Genomic DNA, 21,401 nt, shown 5'->3' with positions numbered 1-21,401 from the left:
GGGGGCACTGACTGAGGTCCAAACCACCAAGGGCCCATGCGGAGCAGCAGTGTGATTCTGGGTGCACACAAGGCAAGGCTCCCGTGCTCAGAATCCTGTGACTTGTTTTCCAGGCAGTCCCTTCAGAGTTCCAGTGAAAGATGTCGTGGATCCTAGCAAGGTCAAGATTGCTGGCCCCGGACTGGGCTCCGGTGTCCGAGCTCGCATCTTGCAGTCTTTCACAGTGGACAGCAGCAAAGCTGGCCTGGCCCCACTGGAAGTGAGGGTCCTGGGCCCACGAGGTGAATATGCATCCTGCCCCCCTGCTGACGTTCACCTGCCCCAGATGGGGGCAGCTGTGAGCCATAGCAGGCACTTTACTTTTGAGTTTGGTCATGAACTTAAAATTAAATTTCTTAAATTGCTTTATTGCTCCATACTCTAAACAGGAGAAGCTCCTGCTTAATAAGCAGGCAGACCTCTTCTTTCTCTAGTGGTCTTTCCCCTATTTAATAATATGGCTCTGAGTGTCTTTTTAAATTAAAAAAAATTTTTTTTGATGCTTTTTATTTATTTTTTTTGAGAGAGAGAGAGACAGACCATGAGCCCCAGGGGAGGGGCAGAGAGAGAGGGAGACACAGAATCAGAAGCAGGCTCCAGGCTCTGAGCTGTCAGCACAGAGCCCAATGTGAGGCTCAAACCCACAAACCGTGAGATCATGACCTGAGCCAAAGTCGGACACTTAACTGACTGAGCCATCCATGAGCCCCTCTAAATGTCTTTTTAAATTTTTATTTTTCTTAAGTAGTGAGATGAAGCAAGTAGTCTTTGGGCTCTCCCATGTAATACTGTTAAAACTGCTTGATTACACATTTCAGCATTTGTGAGGTGACTGGGGTTGGTCTGGAATTTGGGTGGGCAATGGGGTTGGAGGTGATAATTTTCTTCGAGGTGCCTTTGTGCCCATGTGGAACACACTCCAAATTTCTGGAAATGACAGCTCCTCCTCCCATGCAACACATGGCTTTGTCATTGTCCCAACTTCCTGGAGGGAGAGGGTCTCTTGGGAAATGGCCTTTGTTGCCAGTTTGGCCTGCCCTGTTGGCAGCCTGGAACGCTGGGGTTCAGTAAGGCTAGCAGGCCATTTTGGGACAAAGCCCTTAAGTGCATTGAAGTTTACCTTATTTGGTAGATAATCACATTTCCTCTTCTAGCATTTAAAGTGTGCCATTCTCTGCTTAATTTCTTAAATTATCTGGATTTTTCCCCAGTGATGTGTTCTTGGCTTCACAGAAATGGCAATTGGGGGCTTCCTTCTTTGAAGAGGAACTTTCTCCTTAATGGGGTTCAGCAGGAGGTTATGCCCTTTGAAGCTCAGGGCAGACGTGGTTTGAGGGAAATGAGGTCATGGGGCTGGAATCTGATTCTAATAGTTACTGAGCTTGTATGACCTGTGTGTGTGTGTGTGTGTGTGTGTGTGTGTGTGTGTGTGTGTGAGAGAGAGAGAGAGAGAGAGAGAGAGAGAGAGGGAGGAGGGGAGTGCTTTACTTAGATACCTACCTCTATTATATTATTATGGAGGACTCTGAAGTAACAGCCTTTTAATTTTAGTTGATGAGGTGGATTCCCAGTCATGGCGCAGCCCCTTGAAAGCCATTTCAGAGTTCTTTAAAGGTGACCCGAAGGGTGACTTTACGGAGACAGGTTTGCATTTTCCTATTGCCTGCTGCTCTAATTTATGTGACCTGAATGCTTCTTGCTGGCTTCATCCTTCAAATTGCCTTGTTCCTGCCTCCTCTGCTTTGCTTACTGAGTAGACCATGCTTTGCTTAACCTACTCTGCCGTTAACCCATCCTTGATGCTCACGTTCAGAACTGGGATCTGGAATCTACCAACCCAATGCATGCCTTGATTATGTTTTAACATAGTCTCTAACCATCCCCTGTAGGCATCACTTTGAAGGTCCCCTCACCTCATGAGATTGACACCCTCACCTGTCCTGCACCTATGCCCAACCTGCCGGCGCCATACCGGTCTTTGATCAAAGGTGGCCATAAGTCTTGACTGGCCAGCCCAGTGGTTAATTTTTTCTGTTCAGAATTGTGGACTCTTTGGCCCTTCCTCAGCTATACAGTAAAATTGCCACATCCCAAGCATGCCTAACCAGCTTGAAAGGGTAGAGCCTGTCTGCAACATGCATCTTTGCACAAGCACGGGCAGTCTCCTTAATTATACTCAAGGGCTGACTGAGTGTACTTTAGCCAACAGAAAGCTAAAGGTGTCTCTTGGGGTCATTTCTGCAACCATGAATTGGGGATCCTGTCTCCTGTGATTTCTCAGGCCTCTGATTATGGCCTGCCTGCCTTAATGTTACTCATCAGTGGAAACCAATGTGATTGGTTTGGGGATGAATGTGATTCTGTTTCAAACTCAGCCCAGGGTGGAGTGAAGGAGAGTCCAAGCAGTTTCTCAGACTTCTCATTTCTGTTCTCAGGCCTGGTGGAGCCGGTGAACATAGTGGACAATGGGGATGGCACACACACAGTGACCTACACCCCATCCCAGGAGGGGCCTTACATGGTCTCGGTTAAATATGCTGATGAAGAGATCCCTCGTAGGTAAGCTCCTGACACTTACAGAAGGGGGTCCAAACCAGCCTGAAGCCTACTCCTCTGCAGGATTGACCAGCACTGCCTTGGTGATCCACTCATCCATTCATTTATCCATCTGTCCATCCACCTATCCACCCACCCACTGGTCTATCTACCCATCTACCCATCCATCCACCAACCATCCATCCATCCATCCACTCAACCGTCCGTCCATCCATCCATCCATCCATCCATCCATCCATCCATCCATCCATGCACCCACTCATCCACCCAGCCATCTATCCACCCATCCATCCACCCATCAGATCAGCAGGTATCACCAAGAACCTGCATGCTCTGCACAGGTATATCAATACACTAGCTTTGATATTTGTGTCTCCTCCTTTCTTAGCATCCTGTTTCCTCCTACTTTGTTCTTTTCAGCCATCTTTAATTTAAAGACAAGCTAAAATTAAGGAGTTGGGAATCTTTGAAGAAACAAGGAATGCATTAATTCATCAAAGTCTTCTTTCTGGTGGCCTTGCAAGTAGTTTTCTGATTAGGACAAAGATTTTTACTTTTTGACTTCTTTACTTTTTTTTTACTTTTTTACTTCTTTTGAGGATTTGGTTGGCAATAGCATTCCCAGAGGGTGTTGGATAGAAACCTATTCCTCAGTCATATTAATATGAAATGTTTCCTACATTCTTCCACTCTCCAAACAGCCTCTGAAGGTTTCTTTTTCTACTCCTTAAGATGAAAAAATTTTAGGGGCGCCTGGGCGGCTCAGTCGGTTAAGCGTACGACTTCGGCTCAGGTCACGATCTCATGGTCTGTGAGTTTGAGCCCCGCGTTGGGCTCTGGGCTGATGGCTCAGAGCCTGGAGCCTGCTTCCGATTCTGTGTCTCCCTCTCTCTCTGCCCCTCCCCCGTTCATGCTCTGTCTCTCTCTGTCTCAAAAATAAATAAACGTTAAAAAAAAATTTAAAAAAAAAAGATGAAAAAAGTTTGCCCATATCCCTAATATACATATAGCTCTAGGTATATAGAAATATATAATTTATATATTATATTTATGTATTACTTTGTTAATAGGTAATTCACCATCTAAAGCATTCTAAAAATAGAAAAGAAGATGATAGAATATTAATTTTATTATTCTAATTATTTGTTCCAGTATTGTCTCTTAATTCCAATATTCCCTTCCCATTTTGGTAATCATTTTCTTAGCATAACAACAGTGAGTTAACCTTGTCTCCCAAATCAACTTGGGGATTAGTGTGTATCGCATGGAATGCACTCAGGGAAAGCCAGTCTGTCATATGATGGTTACATGGTTGTAAATTTCTGCTGGGTTTAAGGTACTTAAGTCACCCACTATCTTATCTGCTATAGAAATCCCTCATTTCAAGCCCAGTCTCTGTGTAAGGGAGATAAAGATGTAGCAGGGGTTGATGGTATCCACACTGACTGGGGATATGTGTGTGTGTCTTTCAAGTCCCTTTAAGGTCAAGGTCCTTCCCACATATGATGCCAGCAAAGTGACTGCCAGTGGCCCTGGCCTCAGTTCCTATGGTGTGCCTGCCAGTCTGCCTGTGGAGTTTGCAATCGATGCCAGAGATGCCGGGGAAGGCCTGCTTGCTGTTCAGATAACGGTAACTTTGAGTTATCTTCTAGGGTCCAACTTTATTAATAAAGACCTGATTTCCCAGCCAGGGATAAGAATAAGGTTTTAATAACCAATTTGTGGCCTGATGCAAGTGTTTGACAGTTTTGTTTTTTTTTTTTCCAACCAGAGAGTCAGTAATTGTGCCAGAGAACAAACAGGCTTGCCTGAGTGAGAGGTCTAAAGGGGTAGCTCCAAATACCACATGTGGATGAATCTCATGTATTTTGATCTCTATTATATCTGTTCCTCTGTTTTTCTTTTAAAATGTTTTCAATTACTCATCGGATTAGTTAGGACTAAGCTTTGCTGCGTATCACAATATACCCGGCAAACAAGAGTGGCTTAAACACATGGGATTATTCCCTCTGTTTAAACAAGCCGGGAGGCAAGCCACCTGGGTGCTATATGGCTCCGCAGAGAAGCAGGCTCCATCTCTCTGCTCCTGTGTCCTGACTGTGGCTTCTGCTGGAGGCCTCCTCGTGGACCACGGGCCCTCTGATGCACATGGCAGGCTGGAAGGAGGAAGAGGAGCAGCAGGGGAAAAGGGGACTTTCGAGTCAATGAGCCACTTCAAGCAGCCCTGTGTACTTCCACTTCTCTCGCATTTATTGGAACTTTGTCACAAGTCACATGGCCATACCTGGTAGCAGAGGATGCTAGGAGGTGGGAGCAGTGCACCCAGCCAAGAATTGGGCACCTTTTACTAAAGAGAAAAGGGAGAGAGTGGATGTGGTGGTGCAAGTGCAGGAGCCCTCTTGTCTCCCTGTATTTCAGTGGATCCGGAGCTCAATCACTACTTGTTCACTTGACCGAAAAATTCCTAAACGTTGACCATGTCCATATGGTGTTAAAGAGATCTGTGACTCTTTCTTCTCCCTAGCCCCACCCCCCAAAAAGATTGTATTAAGCCAGTAATCCTGTCTCTTCCTGAAGAGGGGTGCAAATCAATGAGCAGAATGTGTCTCGGTTTCCCATGAATGGTTTCTACATCTTGATGACAACATCTTAAATAGCATTTCTCTGTGATTCCCAGGACCAAGAGGGAAAGCCCAAAAGAGCCACTGTCCACGACAATAAAGATGGCACGTATGCCGTCACCTACATCCCTGACAAGACTGGACGCTATATGATTGGGGTCACCTATGGGGGGGATGACATCCCGTTGTCTCCCTACCGCATCCGGGCCACACAGACAGGAGATGCCAGCAAGTGTCTGGCCACAGGTGAGTGCAGGTCAAGGTCAGGAGTGTGGGCTTTGGAGTCAGAAAGCCAAGGGCTAGCCCGTCTCTACCACTTAATAGCTACGTGATTAGGGCAGGTTGCTCAACCACCCTGAGCTTCAGTCAGACTCAGATAGAAGATCTTTCTGAGAACATTTGAATTCAAGAAACTCTTCTCAGGATCAGAGATAGTTTTGCAGGGTTATTGCAAAGATCAGATGAGGTCAGGCATGAACAATGCTTAGCACGGTGCCAGGCGCATGGAAGCTATTATTATGTTACTTTTGAAGTGGGCGCTTTGGTTGAGAGATAGTGGCTCCCATGAAAAGCTGCACATGTGTGCGTCCCTTTCATGAGTCGATGGTTTAATTATTTAAGATTTATTCAAGAGCATTTCGGGTCAGCGTTAGAGAAATGCGTTCAAGGATCTAGGTTTTTTCCTTAGCACTGGAGACTGTGCCTGTATCTCTCAGAATGTCTCCAGGAATACATTTGAGCATCATACTTCCTTCAGTTTCTAAGACATGAAGACCGTCATGGGCCCTTCCGTTTCTAAGAACAGCTCTTGCTACTCTGATGCTACTGCACCAGATTCCTCAACATGAATCCCCATCTCTGAGATGAAACAGATTTGCTTCTCTTTACATCACACATAGGTCCACTGTGGATGTGTTCTATTTCTCTCCCATCTTCTCTTGTTCTGAATGGGGAAAAACTTTTGGCTTTTAGAGCAAGTTGTAAACTCCTCAACTTGGCAATTTTGGGCTCAAAAATTGAGAAATTTTGAAACACTGGCCAGTCCAATTTGCCACCTCTTAGGTCTGTGCTGTGCCAGGTACAACTAGATTGCCTTTGCTAACCTGTGGGAGTGATGATACTGGGTGTGGACTTACTCCCTGCTTTCCAGGCCCTATTCCCTCCTTTGCTGGGGCGGAATCCTGAGCAGAATATTCTCAGCCTGGGGGCTCTCGGAGGCCACAGTTCTCTGTCATTCAAGGCCTTCCACAAATTGGCCCCAGGCTTCCTTCTACTACTCACTGTCTGAGCAACATGTTCGTAGCACTCCCTGTTGCTTCTACACACTTGGAGGGTTTTTTAAATTGTTTTGCCAGTGTGCTTTTAGTTCACTCTTCTACACTTCCTGATATGTGGATCCTGTATGAAGGGGTGCCACAAGTCAGACAGATAGAGACTAGTCATGGTTTGGAGACAGAGGTTCTATGTCTCCCCTAGCCAAGAGTACCTGTCCTTCAGAATTCAGCCATTCCCCTTATCTCAAAAAGCCCTTTGACAATGTGGCAACCCTGTGATATACATTCTTAGGACTTTATTTATAGAGATGTACTACAGGACTCTTCTCTGAAGAACAATTGATAATTTTTTCTGTACTTAGCTCCTCCTCCGTGTTTCCACAACACATTGAGCTGTCATTCCTGGTGCCTGGCCTACATCTGCCTGCCTGTTAGGTTAGGAACATCTTGAGAGCAGGGACCGTGTTTGGATCACTTTGGTGTGTACCTTGCCCTTAAGAAAATGCCCAGTATATATTTGTTTAGGGAAGTTGACCGTCATCCCCATACCCTTGAATGCTTGAACCTTGAATCACCCACATGAATGTGAGATTTGTTCTCGGGCCTCCAGGGCCCTTGTCTACAGCTAGAGCTTCCATTTTCTTCCCCTGAACTTTTCTACAGGTCCTGGAATCGCCTCCACTGTGAAAACCGGCGAGGAAGTAGGCTTTGTGGTTGATGCCAAGACCGCTGGGAAGGGGAAAGTGACCTGCACGGTTCTGACCCCAGACGGCACCGAGGCTGAGGCCGATGTCATTGAGAACGAGGATGGCACCTACGACATCTTCTACACGGCCGCCAAGCCAGGCACCTATGTGATCTATGTGCGCTTTGGCGGCGTTGATATTCCCAACAGCCCCTTCACTGTCATGGTAAGGAAAATTCCTTCCCTAGAGCACTCTGCTAGGATAGAAATAGTAACAGCTGCCATTCGTTAAATCCTGGCTAGAACATCCCCTTCCAGTTTTTTTTCTTCAAAAAATTTTTCTTAAGCAGTCATGACCTTATAGAGTCCTAGAATAATCTCTAGAAATCCAGAGACCCTTGGCTCTAAGAGTTTTTAAGGAACCTTATTGGCCACCAAAGTATCTGTCATGCTAAGGGTCTTAAGCAATATCCTGGCCTAAGCCCAGCTCAGAAAGATACACTTTGACAAAAAATGTTTGTAAGTAAAACATCACATTTTTTATTCTGCTTATTCTCCTCCTTCCTCCTCCCTCATCTCCATGGCCTTGAGGAGAGAGGTTCCTGATGCCGTTATGTCTGCAGACTTGACTTGTATCCCAGGACACAAAGTACCTCCAGTTTTGTTTTGGAAAGATTCAGATTTTGCATAGGTGCGGGAAATAGCATGTCTTTTGAATAGTAACACCTGGTGCAAAGGGAAACCATTATGTGGGCCTCTGGGCCAGAGAATGGTGAGGTTCTTTAATTTTCAGCGAGTGACTTTTGGACCTTCCTCTGATTATGAAGGTTCTTCAGCCAAGAAAAGATTAGAAATCTCATTTGACCTTCAGAAAACCAAGCATTGTTGGCCCTTTTGCAGGTGAGGTATAGGAACAAGGCTCAGGCTCAAGTTCACTGAGCCCAGAGTGCCTGCTGTGGACAGCCACCAGGTGCTATGGGTCTCCCCTTACACAGTGTCCTTTGATGCCATGGGCAACAGCGGTGCTCAACCACAAAGTTCTTATAAGGCCTCTGTGACTTGGCCCCACACAGCCTGTGAAGCCCCTTCTCACGATTTCACTTTATGTAGTGATGGAGAAGAGACTACATTCCAAAGGGAAGGCCACGCCTCCCATCCAAACAGTCTGTAATCTATTGTAGCCCTTTTTCCCCCTTTCCATAGATATTTGTTTATCTGTAAACATTCTGCCAAGAATCTGGAGGCTCCTTTTTGTCTCAAGGATGTAAGCCCTTGTCAACTTTGAGCCTGTTCATTTGGGAGTGTTTTTCTCCTTCAATAGAAAAGGGTGAAAAGAAATGCAGCTAGAGAGTTTATATCCTTATTTCCAGAGAAGGGCCCCAGTTACAGTTTTAAGAATCCGTTTTAGCCTGTAGCGGGTTTTATCTGGTGAATTAGAATATATAGGCATCATGGAAGAGTGGTCCCCGGGCCTTGCTGGTGCAATGAGCTAGGCAGAAAAGGGCAGTCACCCACAGTACCTGGTTTGGGTCTTTATTCTCCTGTTCCAAGCTTTCTCCAGCCTTACCTAGATAGACTTTCTTTGTATGTGGATTCCCTGCCTCTCTCTACAGACTTGTGGCCAAAAGGACATGAACACACAGTACTGCCTTCACAGCTCATGTATCAGGGAGGCCCAGCAGGCTGGTTCAGTTAAATACATCATGAAGCCAGCTTATCTGCTCATCACTGTTGAGAATGGATTGAAGGCCATAGCGTGGCCATTGAAAGATTGTCCTCCTGGCCAATTTGCCCCTGCATGGCCCCACGGTATAAGAGAGCCCTAGAAGATGGGGAGAGGGCTGTTTCAAAAATTGAAGCCTTTTTAAATGAAGTCCCCTTTCTGCAGATGCCAAAATACAAAGGAGTAAATGCAGGCATGTAGGCCTTCCTCCAGGGGGTGGCCTTCCAGTTCGTTGTTGACTGTGGTAAAAGATGATCCCTCCCTTATCAGGTCGATTGGAACATGAAGTCTGTGGTTTGAAGCAAAAATGAGCTTATAAAGACTTTTAACACATTAAGACCATGGACCCTTACCAAATAACAGGAGACCACTTTTCCAGTTTCATGCCACAGAAGTGACTAGTGTTCATTTTTCCCATTTGCACAACACACACATCAACTTCATGCGTGGGGTCACATCATACACATTGCTTTGTAACTTGCTTCCGTCCCTCAGGGTGTCATACGTACCCTTCCACATTAATTCATCAGACTTGGTAGCTTCTTCAGGTGTACAGGTTTACATAATTTACTTACCTGACTCCCTGCCAGTTGGACGTTTTAGGTTAGGTCATGTTCTCATGACCATCAACAGCTGTGGTAAAACGCCTTGCATACATCACTTACCTGTGGACTTGCCTGCTAGCATGTCGATAGGCCTGCTTCATAGAGGTGGGATCGTGGGTTCAAAGGGCATGTGGATTTGACCTTTGAAGAAAGGATCCCACTCGCTCTCCACAAGGGGAGAAAGAATGTAGGCTCCCGCTGGAGGGAGTGGCTCCCTGCTGTGCAAGACGGAGCAGATGGGGAGGAAGCCAGCCTCAGGTTGTAGCATCTAAGTAGCAATGTCCCTTCAATGTGATTCCCAACTAATCTCCATTTGCCACTGACCAGGCCACAGATGGGGAAGTCGAGGCCGTGGAGGAGGCACCGGTAAATGCATGTTCCCCCGGATTCAGGCCCTGGGTACACTTTTTTTTTTTCTCCTTTTTGCGTTTCTGTGTTTACTCAGCCTTCATTTCAGAAAAGCTGCAGCCTGCTTCTGGGGATTGCTTCAGCCCTCTGGGTGTCCTGGTCATTGGTTTGTCCCCCACTGATCAGTCCGTCACAATGATCCCCGCTTCCTCTGTAATGAGACCCACCCGTGTCATCGTATGCGCTCCACGAATCTCCAGCCGTCATGTCTGTGATCACGCTCGGTGTAGCCTGTCTCCGCGGTTCAGAGAAAGATGGGCCATCCTCAAGCCCTCCTGCTGACTCTCAGCCGCCACTAGCACATTTGGTTTCTGTTCACGGGGAAAGCCACCCGCTGCTACTTTCTGCCACTTAAAACGCACCTTCTTTTCCAGGCCACAAGCAACTAAACCTTTCCAGGTGGAGCCTCTTGGGACTCAGACATTGCTGTCTCTTACTTTTCCACTGTCCCGTGAGCACTGCTGGGAATTTTACAAGCAAACTGCCTAGTGATTTTTAGCAATTGGTCAGCATGACTTCTCCAGTCCTTCAGGTCCTGCTCTGGCCCTGGGGGCAGCTAGACTAAGCCCGTCCTGTACGGGCAGCCACGTCCCCACACCCTGGCTGCACTAGCTTGCAAAATTCCCAGTTGCTCTCTGCCCTCTGCTGTTTCATTGGCCCACATGGTTGTCCACTTTACCCAGTGACCACTGCTTCCTGTTTTTAGGTAACCGAAGAGGCCTATGTCCCAGTGAGTGACATGAACGGCCTGGGCTTTAAGCCTTTCGACTTGGTCATTCCATTTGCGGTCAGAAAAGGAGAAATCACCGGTAAGCACTGTCATGAAAGCCGCTTTGTTCTCACTCGCTTGCACTAGCTTTCCAGAAGGGTGCCTGGGAGGTGGTTCCACCTGTCCCCGACACCTGGGGTCCTGAACCTAGCACCCCTGTTTCTTGCTGTGGGGGATCAGTCCATGAGCCCCTGAGATTATGACTGTTGGGTTCCTGTCCCTCCTTTTTTCCTGCCTTCTCTTATTCTTGCACCTTTCCAGATATGACATTCACACTGAAGCCTATTGTACAAGAGTTTCTTTCTCTTCTAGCCTCCTTTTAATGCCTCATTCTCTTTGAGTTGATACTCTGCTAATTCTCCTGGCCTTGTGGTCTTTTCTAGTCTTGTGTGAGCTTCTCATTTGTCAGAACAAAAGTAAAAAACTCTTTACTTGAGTTGCCTGCTGCATTTGTAGAAGAAAAAGGGAACAAAATAAAGGCAAACGTGTCTGTTTTCCCATTGTGGATCTTGGATGCTTCAGGCAGCAGTGAGTGCTCTTGCCTCTGAAGGCCACCTGGGCCTTTGTGCTCAGCTTCTCCGGGGGAAGCCCCTGGTGGGCTCATGGCTCTCTCTTCCTGTGCTCTAACAGGAGAGGTCCACATGCCTTCTGGGAAGACGGCCACGCCTGAGATTGTGGACAATAAGGACGGCACAGTCACCGTCAGATACGCCCCCACTGAAGTCGGGCTGCATGAGATGCACATCAAATACATGGGCAGCCACATCCCTGGTGAGTCAGGCTCGGCACCTTGGCCAGCACTCCCTGCAGGACAACAAGACTTGGGCCTGAATGTCTGGGAGGTTTGCAGAGACATTCAGTTGGCTGCTATGTGGGAAACAGTTCTCGGTGGCAGAATCGGGAAGGCAGTGTCGGTGTCCCTGTGAAACCAAACAGCCCGTGACCGCAGCAGATCCAGCCACTCTCCAGAAGGGACAATGCAGCTAAGCATCCTGGGTCACAGTTCAGGCCCTTAGCTTCATGATTGTCTTTGTCACTATGCCGAGTGTGGCCACAGGGTGAGCTGGGAGAAAAATGTGAGGCGCACGAAGGGACTTTCCAGCCTGGCCTACAGAGCCCTATGGAGTGTGGGGTTTGGGGGCGGGAGAGAGAACAAGCTGCTTTATGTTCACAGTGCCCTTGACAAGGAAATTCAGCTCAGATTTTGTGTCCATCAACCAGCACAGTGTTATTCTTGTTTTTTTTTTTTTTTTAAATTGTTCAAATGGTTCTCTATTTTTAAATTTAATATTTTGAGTAGGCAACATCTCCACATAGTTTAAAAAATGATGTGGGGAAAAGTTTCCTTCCCACCTGTATCGCCACCTGACCTCTCCTTGAACCTGACTACTGTTAATTTTTTATGTTGGATATCAGAACATTTTTAAGACTCTATAAACAAATGGGAAATACAGATTCTTTTCAAAAAAATTTTTTTTAACATCTATTTATTTTTGAGAGACAGAGAGCGTAAGTGGGGGAGGGGCAGAGAGAGAAGGAGACACAGAATCCAAAGCAGGCTCCAGGCTCTGAGCAAGCTGTCAGCACAGAGCCCGACACGGGGCTCGAACCCCCAAACCACGAGATCATGACAGCTAAAGTTGGATGCTCAACCAACTAAGCCACCCAGGTGCCCCTAAATTTTTGTTAGTGTTATTTATTTATCTTGAGAGAGAGAGAGCACAAGTGGGGGAGGGAAAGAGAGATTGAATCCCAAGCAGGCTCTGCACAGTCAGCACAGAGCCTGGTGCGGGGCCTGAACTCAGGACCCATGAGATCATGACCTGAGCCTAAATCAAGAGTCGGACGTTTAACTGACTGAGCCACCCAGATGCCCCAGGAAATATAGATTCTTAAGCCCTTTCCCACTTATGCATAAATAGTAGCATACACTACACATGGCTCTGACCTTGCCCTTTCCAGTCTAACTGTATATCCAGGAGAGTTTTGCGTGTCCTAATGATAGAGCATGTCTCACCGTTTGGATAAACCGTGATAGATTTCACCCTTCCCCCCATTGGAGAACATTCAGGTTCTTCTCTCCCTTTTGCTGTCGCTAGTCAGGCTGCAATGAGTGGCCTTTATTCCATCATTTCACTCTCATGAAGGTATATCTGTAAGATTTAGTTCCCAGGGTAGGAATTGCTGGGCACAGGTATAGACATCTATCATTTTGATCGATCTTGCCAAATTGCCCTTCAGTGGGGCTCCCCCAATTCAGACACCCACCAGCAATGTAGACCAGCACCTGCTTTTCCACCAGTTTGCCAGTGGAATAATAGGCTGTCAGATTTTTGGATCTTGGCCACACTGACAGTTCAAAAACCAGTATCTTTGTGTTGCTTTATTTGTATTTCCCTTGTGAATGAGAGTGAGCAACTTTCTGTATGTTTAAGGACTATTTATATTTTTCTGTGAACTGAGCACTTATTTCCTTGGCCAGGTTTTTCCATTTGGCCATTGGCCAATATTCTGTATTGGCTTTGTCATAACAGTTTCTGAGAGCAAATTAAATATTGGAGAGATTAGCCCTTTATGATAGAAGTTAAATATTTTTCCCAGCTTGATATGTTTGTTGTGGTTCATGCATACATGTGTGCATAATGTTCGTTTAAAGTGAAAACATATTATCTACTTTTATCTAAATATTCTAAAGATGCAGATGTAGAGAAAGTAAAAAAATGTCTTCTCCCATTCCCTTCTACTTCCACTGCTGGGGTGTGTATCTTTCCAGATGTTTCTCTCTGTGCCTACCTACATGCATACATAAATTTGTTCTTCCAAGGAGATAATGGCATTAATATTATATAGCAACTTGCCTTTTTCTCTTTTTTATTTTTATTTTTAGAGAGTATGAGAGAGCATGAGCAGGGGATAGAGGCAGAGGCGGGGTCGGGGGAGAGAGAGAGATAGAGAGAGAGAGAGAGAGAGAGAGAGGGAGAGAAAATCTGAAGCAGGAACTCAGCACAAGCCCTACACAAGATTTGATCCCATGACCCTGGGTTCATGACCTAAGCTGAAATTAAGAGTCGAATACTTAACCAACTGAACCACCCAGGCGCCCTTCCTTTTCCTCTTTATAATGAGACACATTATAGATAATCTCTCAAGTATAATATACACAGATCTCCCTCATTGTTTTTTTTAATGTTTATTTTTGTGAGAGAGAGAGAGCCCGCTCATGCACACACATCCATGGGGGAGGGGCAGAGAGAAGGAGAGAGAGAATCCTAAGCAGGCTCTGTGTTGTCAGCACAGAGCCCAACATGGGACTCAATCCCATGACCCTGGGATCATGACCTGATCTGAAATCAAGAGTTGGACACTTAACTGACTAAGCCACCCAGGCGCCCCATTCCTCATTGTTTTTTATGAACTGCACAAGTAGACCAATGTTTATTTAACTGACCCCCTATTGTGGGACACTGCAGCCTTTTCCTAATTTGGATCTGGGCACTGTGGAAATGAAGTCCTTGTACAGGACTGGGAGCAGGGTGGGGAGAAAGATTTCTAGGGATACATTCCTAGGGGCCTCACGGGGCCTTATATTTTGAAAGCATGGTAAATGGCCTTCCCAAAAGACCTTTCCAGTTGTGTTCCCTCCAGTAGTGGGTCATTCTTCCACATGGCCAGATGTTTCCTCCTTATTGGTTAAGTTGAGCTGCACTGCCCTGCTTGGCCCCCCTCTAGACTGGAGCAACCTTGGGATTGTTTTTCTTGTGCAGTGATTGAAAAAACGGCAGTGAGTAGACCTGTTGGGTGTCCCAGCATGGTGAACCCTACTGGAGTCTCCTTTTTTTTTTTTTTTAATTTTTTTAAATGTTTATTTATCTTTGAGAGACAGAGCGAGAGTGAGGGAGGGGCAGAGAGAGAGAGGGAGACAGAATTTGAAGCAGGCTCCAGGCTCTGAGCTGTCAGCACAGAGCACGACACAGGACTCCAACTCACGAACTATGAGATCATGACCTGAGCCGAAGTTGGACGCTTAACCAGCTGAGCCACCCAGGTGCCCCTGGAGTTTCCTTTCAATTTCTGCCTCTGTGTAGGAGATACCAGCCTTGCTTGCTATTAGGTGAATGTTAAGACACTGGTTGTCCAAGGTATGCATTTGTCCCTCCATGAGTCCCCCTCAATTTTGTGTTCTTTGCAAACCCAGAGAGCCCACTCCAGTTCTATGTGAACTACCCGAACAGTGGAAGTGTTTCTGCATACGGTCCAGGTCTGGTGTATGGAGTGGCCAACAAAACTGCCACCTTCACCATCGTCACCGAGGATGCAGGAGAAGGTACTGTGTGGTTATGTGGTTTTATGCTTCTGGCCATCCATTTGGAGAGTTAGGTGGACACATTTCCAGGGTAGCTTTTGTTTGTTTGTTTGTCTGTTTGTTTGTTTGTTTGTTTTTGGGAGGGGAGAGAGAGAGCATTAAGGAGCAGGGGAGGGGCAGAGAGGAGGTGGAGATAGAGAGAATCTCAAGCAGGCTCCTTGCTATTAGTGTGGAGCCCACCACGGGGCTCAACCTCACAAACTGTGAAATCATGACCTGAGCCAAAATCAAGAGTCAGATGATTAACCAACTGAGCTACCCAGGTGCCCCGTTTTTCATAAATGTCTTATGTACAGCTGCTCTGTCTTACCCAAAACAGAACTTCTGAAGTCCTCTATGTTCTGATCGAAATCAGATTGATTATATGAAATGTTTTATGTGACTTGCCTGAAATTTAAGCATGTTTTGGGAAAATGATGGTTTTGCATTTGTTCTATCTTGCACATGTACAAATATCAAGTGGACTGACTACATGTGTTACCGCCCATTCCAGATAAAGCTCTATGCCTATGACCATTGTCATTGTGGAGACTTCTAAATTTGTGATTCTTTTTTTTTTTTTTTTTTAAGATTTTATATTTAAGTAATCTCAACACCTGATGCAGGGCTCAAACTCACACCCGTTAGATCAAGAGTCACACGCTGCACCTACTGAGCCAGCCAGGCGCCCACCCAGGGATTTTCAGGATGGCATCCAGTGCCCAACCAACAGGGCTGTGTGTGTGTGACTCTCCCATACGCATGATTGGTGTGTAGGATGCTATTCCTTTCACGTCCCAAGTATCCTTAAGAATAGAGAGAACTTCAGGGTCATTTGTAGTGAAGAAATCAGATGGTGGAGTGTCTTTCCAGTGGACAATTTTACCACGTGAACTGCTTTGTTCTGACGTGCCCCTGGCCTGTGGCTCCTGTGGCGTGTGTCAGTCTGTTGTTCCTCACATGGGGACTGCCCTGGATGAGGTGTGACCCCTGTTGAAACAAGGAATCTGTGTCTCCCTAAAGGTTCTCCTTCCTTCCTCCCATCCACAGGAGGCCTAGACTTGGCTATCGAGGGACCTTCAAAGGCCGAAATCAGCTGCATTGACAACAAAGATGGGACATGCACAGTGACCTACCTGCCCACCCTGCCAGGTGACTATAGCATCCTGGTCAAGTACAATGACAAGCACATCCCTGGCAGCCCCTTCACGGCCAAGATCACAGGTAAGGTCACCTGGCTTGCCGGGGGGCTTCCTGGAGGTATGGGGAAGTATAGCTGCCCTAACAGCCTCTCCCCCCATCAGACCAGCAACAGGAGGCTAGGCCTCTACATGGAGGTTTCACACAGACTCCTTAGGAAGGAATTGGGGTGTAAAATCACCGTTGGGTTGGCCTAATTCCTCCCTTACCTGGTAGTCCAAGGAAAACCAAGCAGTGCCATTCGGAGGGCATTTTTTTTGTGCCAGTCTGACTGCAGCCTGCAAATAGCAGGCCCTCAGATAGAGGCATTCAGATACCTATTACATGGCTACATGGACCCAAAGATGCCCTTCAGTATCACTACTAGATAGATTTTCTCTCCATTTTACAGATGGAAAAACTGACGCTTGGAGAGACAGTGGCTTAGCCAAATTCGGACATGGGTATTCTGGGATTCAGATACACGTTATCTGATTCAAAGCCCACACTCCTAATGTCTGTTGTGCCGGCTGTGTTCATATCACGCTATCAGTGGGTTAAAAAGGAGATATGAGGGGGTACCTGGGTGGCTCAGTCAGTTAAGCTTCCGACTTCGGCTCAGGTCATGATCTCATGGTTTGTGGGTTTGAGCCTTGCGTTGGGCTCTGGGCTGACAGCTCGGAGCCTGGAGCCTGCTTCAGATTCTGTGTCTCCCTCTCTCTCTGCCCTTCCCCTGCTTTCTCTCTCTCTCTCTCTGTCTCTCTCTCAAGAATAAATATAACAAACATAAAAAAAAATATTTTAAAAAACATTTAAAAAGGAGATAGGAAAAATGAGGTTCTTATCCCTAAGTTGTTTAGACCTGTCTGTTAAGCAGTCAGCAGTCTTGTGTAGAAGATGATGAGTACTCACCTGAAGAATGCCCAAGACAATGGTAGACAGGTGACAGGTGCCTCCCACTGGCAAAGACTCCTTTAAAAAGTGGTCTGAGAAGACTCAAATTTCCAGTGCCTGCCAGTTCCCTTTAACCAGACATGATTAGCAATCATTCATTGTTGGTTAGGTCTGCTTATTGTTCAAGACAGGTCTTTTCAATTAACTTTCGGTAATTAATTCTCACCTGATCATCTGTAAATGGCATGTGGAATGAGGGCTCCAGAGAGCTGGGGAGACCCACATGTAACAAGAGCCGCATTTGGGGGGGCTGTTTCCCAGATGACAGCAGACGGTGCTCTCAGGTAAAGCTGGGCTCTGCTGCCGACTTCCTGCTTGACATCAGCGAGACCGACCTCAGCACCCTGACGGCCAGCATTAAGGCCCCATCTGGCCGTGACGAGCCCTGTCTCCTGAAGAGGCTGCCCAACAACCACATCGGTGAGCCCAGCCCACCTTCCTGGCTGGAGCTGGGTGGGAGATGGGCATTCCCCCAGTCCGGTCCTGGGCAACTGGTAGCACATTAGAGTATGAGGTGATAAACCTTCTGGGTCACACGTGATAACAGTCTGAGTGCGATTCTGCATGGCGATGTCGACCACGCTCTTGGATGCTGGCGAGTCAGGAGGGAAGTCCTGCTTCCCTTCTTGTGAGTGTGTCTCCCTCCCCCCTCCTCTCCTTCATCCTGTTCTCCCACCTTACAAACCCGAAGCTTTGCTCTGGTACAGGCATCTCCTTCATCCCCCGGGAGGTGGGTGAACACCTGGTCAGCATCAAGAAGAACGGCAGCCACGTGGCCAACAGCCCCGTGTCCATCATGGTGGTCCAGTCTGAGATCGGTGACGCACGCAGAGCCAAAGTCTATGGCCGTGGCCTGTCAGAGGGCCGGACTTTCGAAATGTCTGAATTCATCGTGGACACAAGGGATGCGGGTATGTGGGGATGCTCCCAGGAAAAGGCCCAGAGCTCACGGGAGTGATCTTTTTGCTTCTTTTCGTTTTTCCATCCTACCATCTTCCTTTTCTTTCTTAGCATCTCTCTAACTGTATGTAGGTCCTTATATGTGCGTTATCATTTAAGTCCCATGAGCCTCAGTGAAGTGGGAATTATATGCATTTTCTAGATGAAGAAACAGGCTTCTAAGAGTTAACAGCCCATCTGCTTCTGGCATTTGGATCCAGAGTCAAAACAGTTCACAGATCTCTGTCATTATGTGTACTCCCGCCATTCTCTGCAGCTTTTCCAGGGTCTCCTCGACTCAGCCCAAGCAAAGGAGGTTGGTCCAGCTGGCCAAGATTGTGTCAGCTGAGGGATGCTTTCGTGGAAATATGGAATCTCTTCCTGTTCCCTCTTTAAAATGGTTTGAATTTGGTTGGCCCTCTCCAAACTATGCCACATGACAGTATCTTCATTTTCTGCCTTCTTGAGTGATGGTCACATTGGTGACTTCTAGACAAAGTCACAGTCCCACGGAAGAGGCTAGAGACTTTCTGGTCCTGGTGAGTTGATGCTCCTTGTTGTTTCTTCAGGTTGTTAACCTTCAGATCTGCTGTCTTAATGGTTCCCTAGCTGGACATCTGAGGCACCTTGGGAGCAGTTTAAAAATTCAAATGGTCAGGCCTACAGCCGGTGATTAATACATGCCGTTCTTGGAGGCGTGTGGCCAGAGTGGCTTTCCCAGTGGCTTCTGTGGGACAGGTGCTCTGTGGGATATTAATAGATACCCTTGAGAGGCTGCAGGTGGCTGAGCCAGTTGAGCGTCAGACGCTTAGTTTCAGCTCAGGTCATGATCCCAGGGTCATGGGCTCGAGCCCCCATGTCAGGCTCTGAACATGGAGCCTGTTTAAGTTCTCTCTCTCTCTCTTGCTTCCTCTCTCCTCGCTACCCACCCCTCTCCCTTGCTTGCTCACTCTCTCTCTCTAAAAAAAATTAAAAAATTAAATGGATATCATTGAGGAAAGAGTTCTATGGTCAAAGCCACGCTCAGCAGGGTTTTTCACTACAGGATTTCTCAGAGCTTTTAACCTGCTCCTCTGTCTGGGGCTGCCTACGTTACTGTCTTTCTGACATCTGGAAATAGCGGTTCGCATTTCCAGAGCCTGATGTCCTTGCTGCATGCATGGAGCCCCCTACCCCCAGTGAGTTGTAGTCCCATCAGCTCTGGGCCACGGTGTTGCAGGTTATGGTGGCATATCCTTGGCTGTGGAAGGCCCCAGCAAAGTGGACATCCAGACAGAGGACCTGGAAGATGGCACCTGCAAGGTCTCCTACTTCCCCACTGTGCCTGGGGTTTATATCGTCTCCACCAAGTTTGCTGATGAGCACGTGCCTGGTGAGTCTGGTCCCCTCTGCCCTCCCTGTCCGACACCTAGGTTTTCTGTAAATGCTGTGCCTCAGCCTATCTGGGCTGCTCACAAGGGTCTTCTTGGTTCTTGCAGGGAGCCCGTTTACCGTGAAGATCAGCGGAGAGGGAAGAGTCAAGGAGAGCATCACCCGTACCAGTCGGGCCCCGTCTGTCGCCACTGTCGGAAGCATCTGTGACCTGAACCTGAAAATCCCAGGTGAGTATGAGTTGTTTAGGGGTCAGGGCGGTAGGCGCCACTAGAAACCACGTCCGGGTGTGACCTAGAACATACTAAGTCCTCTATGGGTGACTGCTTTTAAGTAAGTAAGTATTGTATTTATTTATATTTTTAATACTGTTTTTACAGAGCCCCACCTGAGGAAAAAGAATCTGCTTACCTGCCACCTTTTTGCTCTTCTGAATGAAAATAGCTTTACTGTGTCACATGGGGGGAAGATAAATAAGCTTTTAGATTTGAATTTACTCTCTGTCGAATAGAGTCAGGTCAGTGAGAGAATTGACCCTGCTGATGCCAATATTTGGAAGTATTTCAGAAGTGTCAGCCTTATGGCATCCTCCCAAAGTTAGTTCTTCCCTTCCATCCCTAAAATGAGAGTGGAGACTGGGTGGGTGGGCCACATTCAGCCCTTTGGCCGTGAACTGTGTAAACAGACACTTCAGTCTGTCTGAATGTGGCCTGGGGTTCCTTCTATAAAGAGACGTCACTGTGAGTGCAGATTCTGAGGGTCCTCTGCCCAGAGGCTGGCACACACTATATTGTTGGACAGATCCTGTGGCATGGAATATCTATAGAGTCTTCATGAAGACTCATGAAGCTCATGGTGTGATCTGGAGAGGGGGCCGTTTCTCCTACACTGCATTTCCCCTTTTTCCGAACTTGTCCCATGTCTACTTACCTTGCCTTCTGAGCAGTCATTGGCGGGTGGCAGGTTCTTCCTAGGCAGAGGCACAGTCATCACATGAGAATATGGGGAAAGCCTCATTGCTGCAGTGTCCACACAGAATCACTTATTAGAGCTAATGCCTTGTGATCGCGAAAAGTTCACATGTTCAAAAACGAGGAAAGTAAGTGTCACCTCATCCCCCAACAACCGGGGGGATGGGGAGGTTGAGGTTCACATCTGAGGCCCGGAGCTGAACCCTGATTGCCTCCAGCCTCATGAACACATGGGGTCAGTTTCAGATCACACTTGTGTCCTTGTTACACACCATAGTCCACGTCAAAAAAGATACTTCCATATTTTTAGTGAGTACATGAGATTCCATTCCATGTCCAGATGCACCATCCTTCATCGTATAGTCCTATTCCAAGTACACTCTTTTCCATCCCTGGGTTCCAACAATCGGCGCTCTGGAACGAACGTTCTCCACCGTGTGCTCAGGCTACCTTCATGTCGGATGGATGTCCCAGCGTGGGACTACTGGTCTGATGTGTTTCAAAAACTGCTACACCTTGGCAGACTGCCCTCCAGAAAAAGGATCAGTACCCGTTTATCCATTCCCCCACCAGCACTGGGCACAGTGTTTGGTTCCCACTTTGGTCATTCTGATGGAAAATAAGGGGTCCAGTTTCCAGCTTCATTTCTTGGGTCACTAGGGACATGGACTTTGTTTTCATTTGCTTTACATTTCTCGTTGTGCAAATCAGCTGCTTGTTCCCTTTGTCTGTTTCCTGAGGAACTAGTGTGGTCGATTACTCTATCTAAAGACTCTCTGGCTCAGTTCCTATTTGCTGTGATCAGCTACTTGGTACCAGATGACTCTGGATGAGACTCACTCTTCCTCTCATTATCTAAATGGTCCCCTGTTGTCAGAGGACAGCTCACCAACTTCCAGATGTCTTCCAGACCCAGGCCATGTGGGGTGACCCTCTCCTCAACCCCCCTTCCTTTCTCTGTCCTC

General features: G+C 47.1%; 1 protein-coding gene across 6 annotated transcripts in view; it reads left to right on the top strand.

Annotated features, from left to right (window-relative positions):
- The window catches only part of FLNB (filamin B), a 140,232-nt gene that overhangs the window by 100,107 nt on the left and 18,724 nt on the right, over nucleotides 1–21,401 (top strand). The window contains exons 25-39 of one of the 6 annotated variants that reach the window (XM_027039073.2): nucleotides 114–281; nucleotides 1,591–1,683; nucleotides 2,475–2,598; nucleotides 4,069–4,225; nucleotides 5,273–5,462; nucleotides 7,154–7,401; nucleotides 9,831–9,869; nucleotides 10,618–10,720; nucleotides 11,311–11,451; nucleotides 14,876–15,004; nucleotides 16,073–16,246; nucleotides 17,417–17,575; nucleotides 17,863–18,066; nucleotides 19,314–19,466; nucleotides 19,573–19,695. In XM_027039073.2, coding sequence (XP_026894874.2) covers nucleotides 114–281; nucleotides 1,591–1,683; nucleotides 2,475–2,598; nucleotides 4,069–4,225; nucleotides 5,273–5,462; nucleotides 7,154–7,401; nucleotides 9,831–9,869; nucleotides 10,618–10,720; nucleotides 11,311–11,451; nucleotides 14,876–15,004; nucleotides 16,073–16,246; nucleotides 17,417–17,575; nucleotides 17,863–18,066; nucleotides 19,314–19,466; nucleotides 19,573–19,695 — 2,205 coding nt within the window. Of the gene's footprint in view, nucleotides 1–113; nucleotides 282–1,590; nucleotides 1,684–2,474; nucleotides 2,599–4,068; nucleotides 4,226–5,272; nucleotides 5,463–7,153; nucleotides 7,402–9,830; nucleotides 9,903–10,617; nucleotides 10,721–11,310; nucleotides 11,452–14,875; nucleotides 15,005–16,072; nucleotides 16,247–17,416; nucleotides 17,576–17,862; nucleotides 18,067–19,313; nucleotides 19,467–19,572; nucleotides 19,696–21,401 lie in introns of all 6 variants that reach the window. The other 5 variants (XM_015065292.3, XM_027039074.2, XM_015065294.3 and 2 more) reach the window with 5 other exon arrangements.

This window comes from Acinonyx jubatus, chromosome A2 (assembly GCF_027475565.1).
Source record: "Acinonyx jubatus isolate Ajub_Pintada_27869175 chromosome A2, VMU_Ajub_asm_v1.0, whole genome shotgun sequence".
Taxonomy (NCBI): domain Eukaryota; kingdom Metazoa; phylum Chordata; class Mammalia; order Carnivora; family Felidae; genus Acinonyx; species Acinonyx jubatus.
The sequence above is the reverse complement of the archived record's forward strand: the minus strand, read 5'-3'. Positions and strand labels throughout refer to the sequence as shown.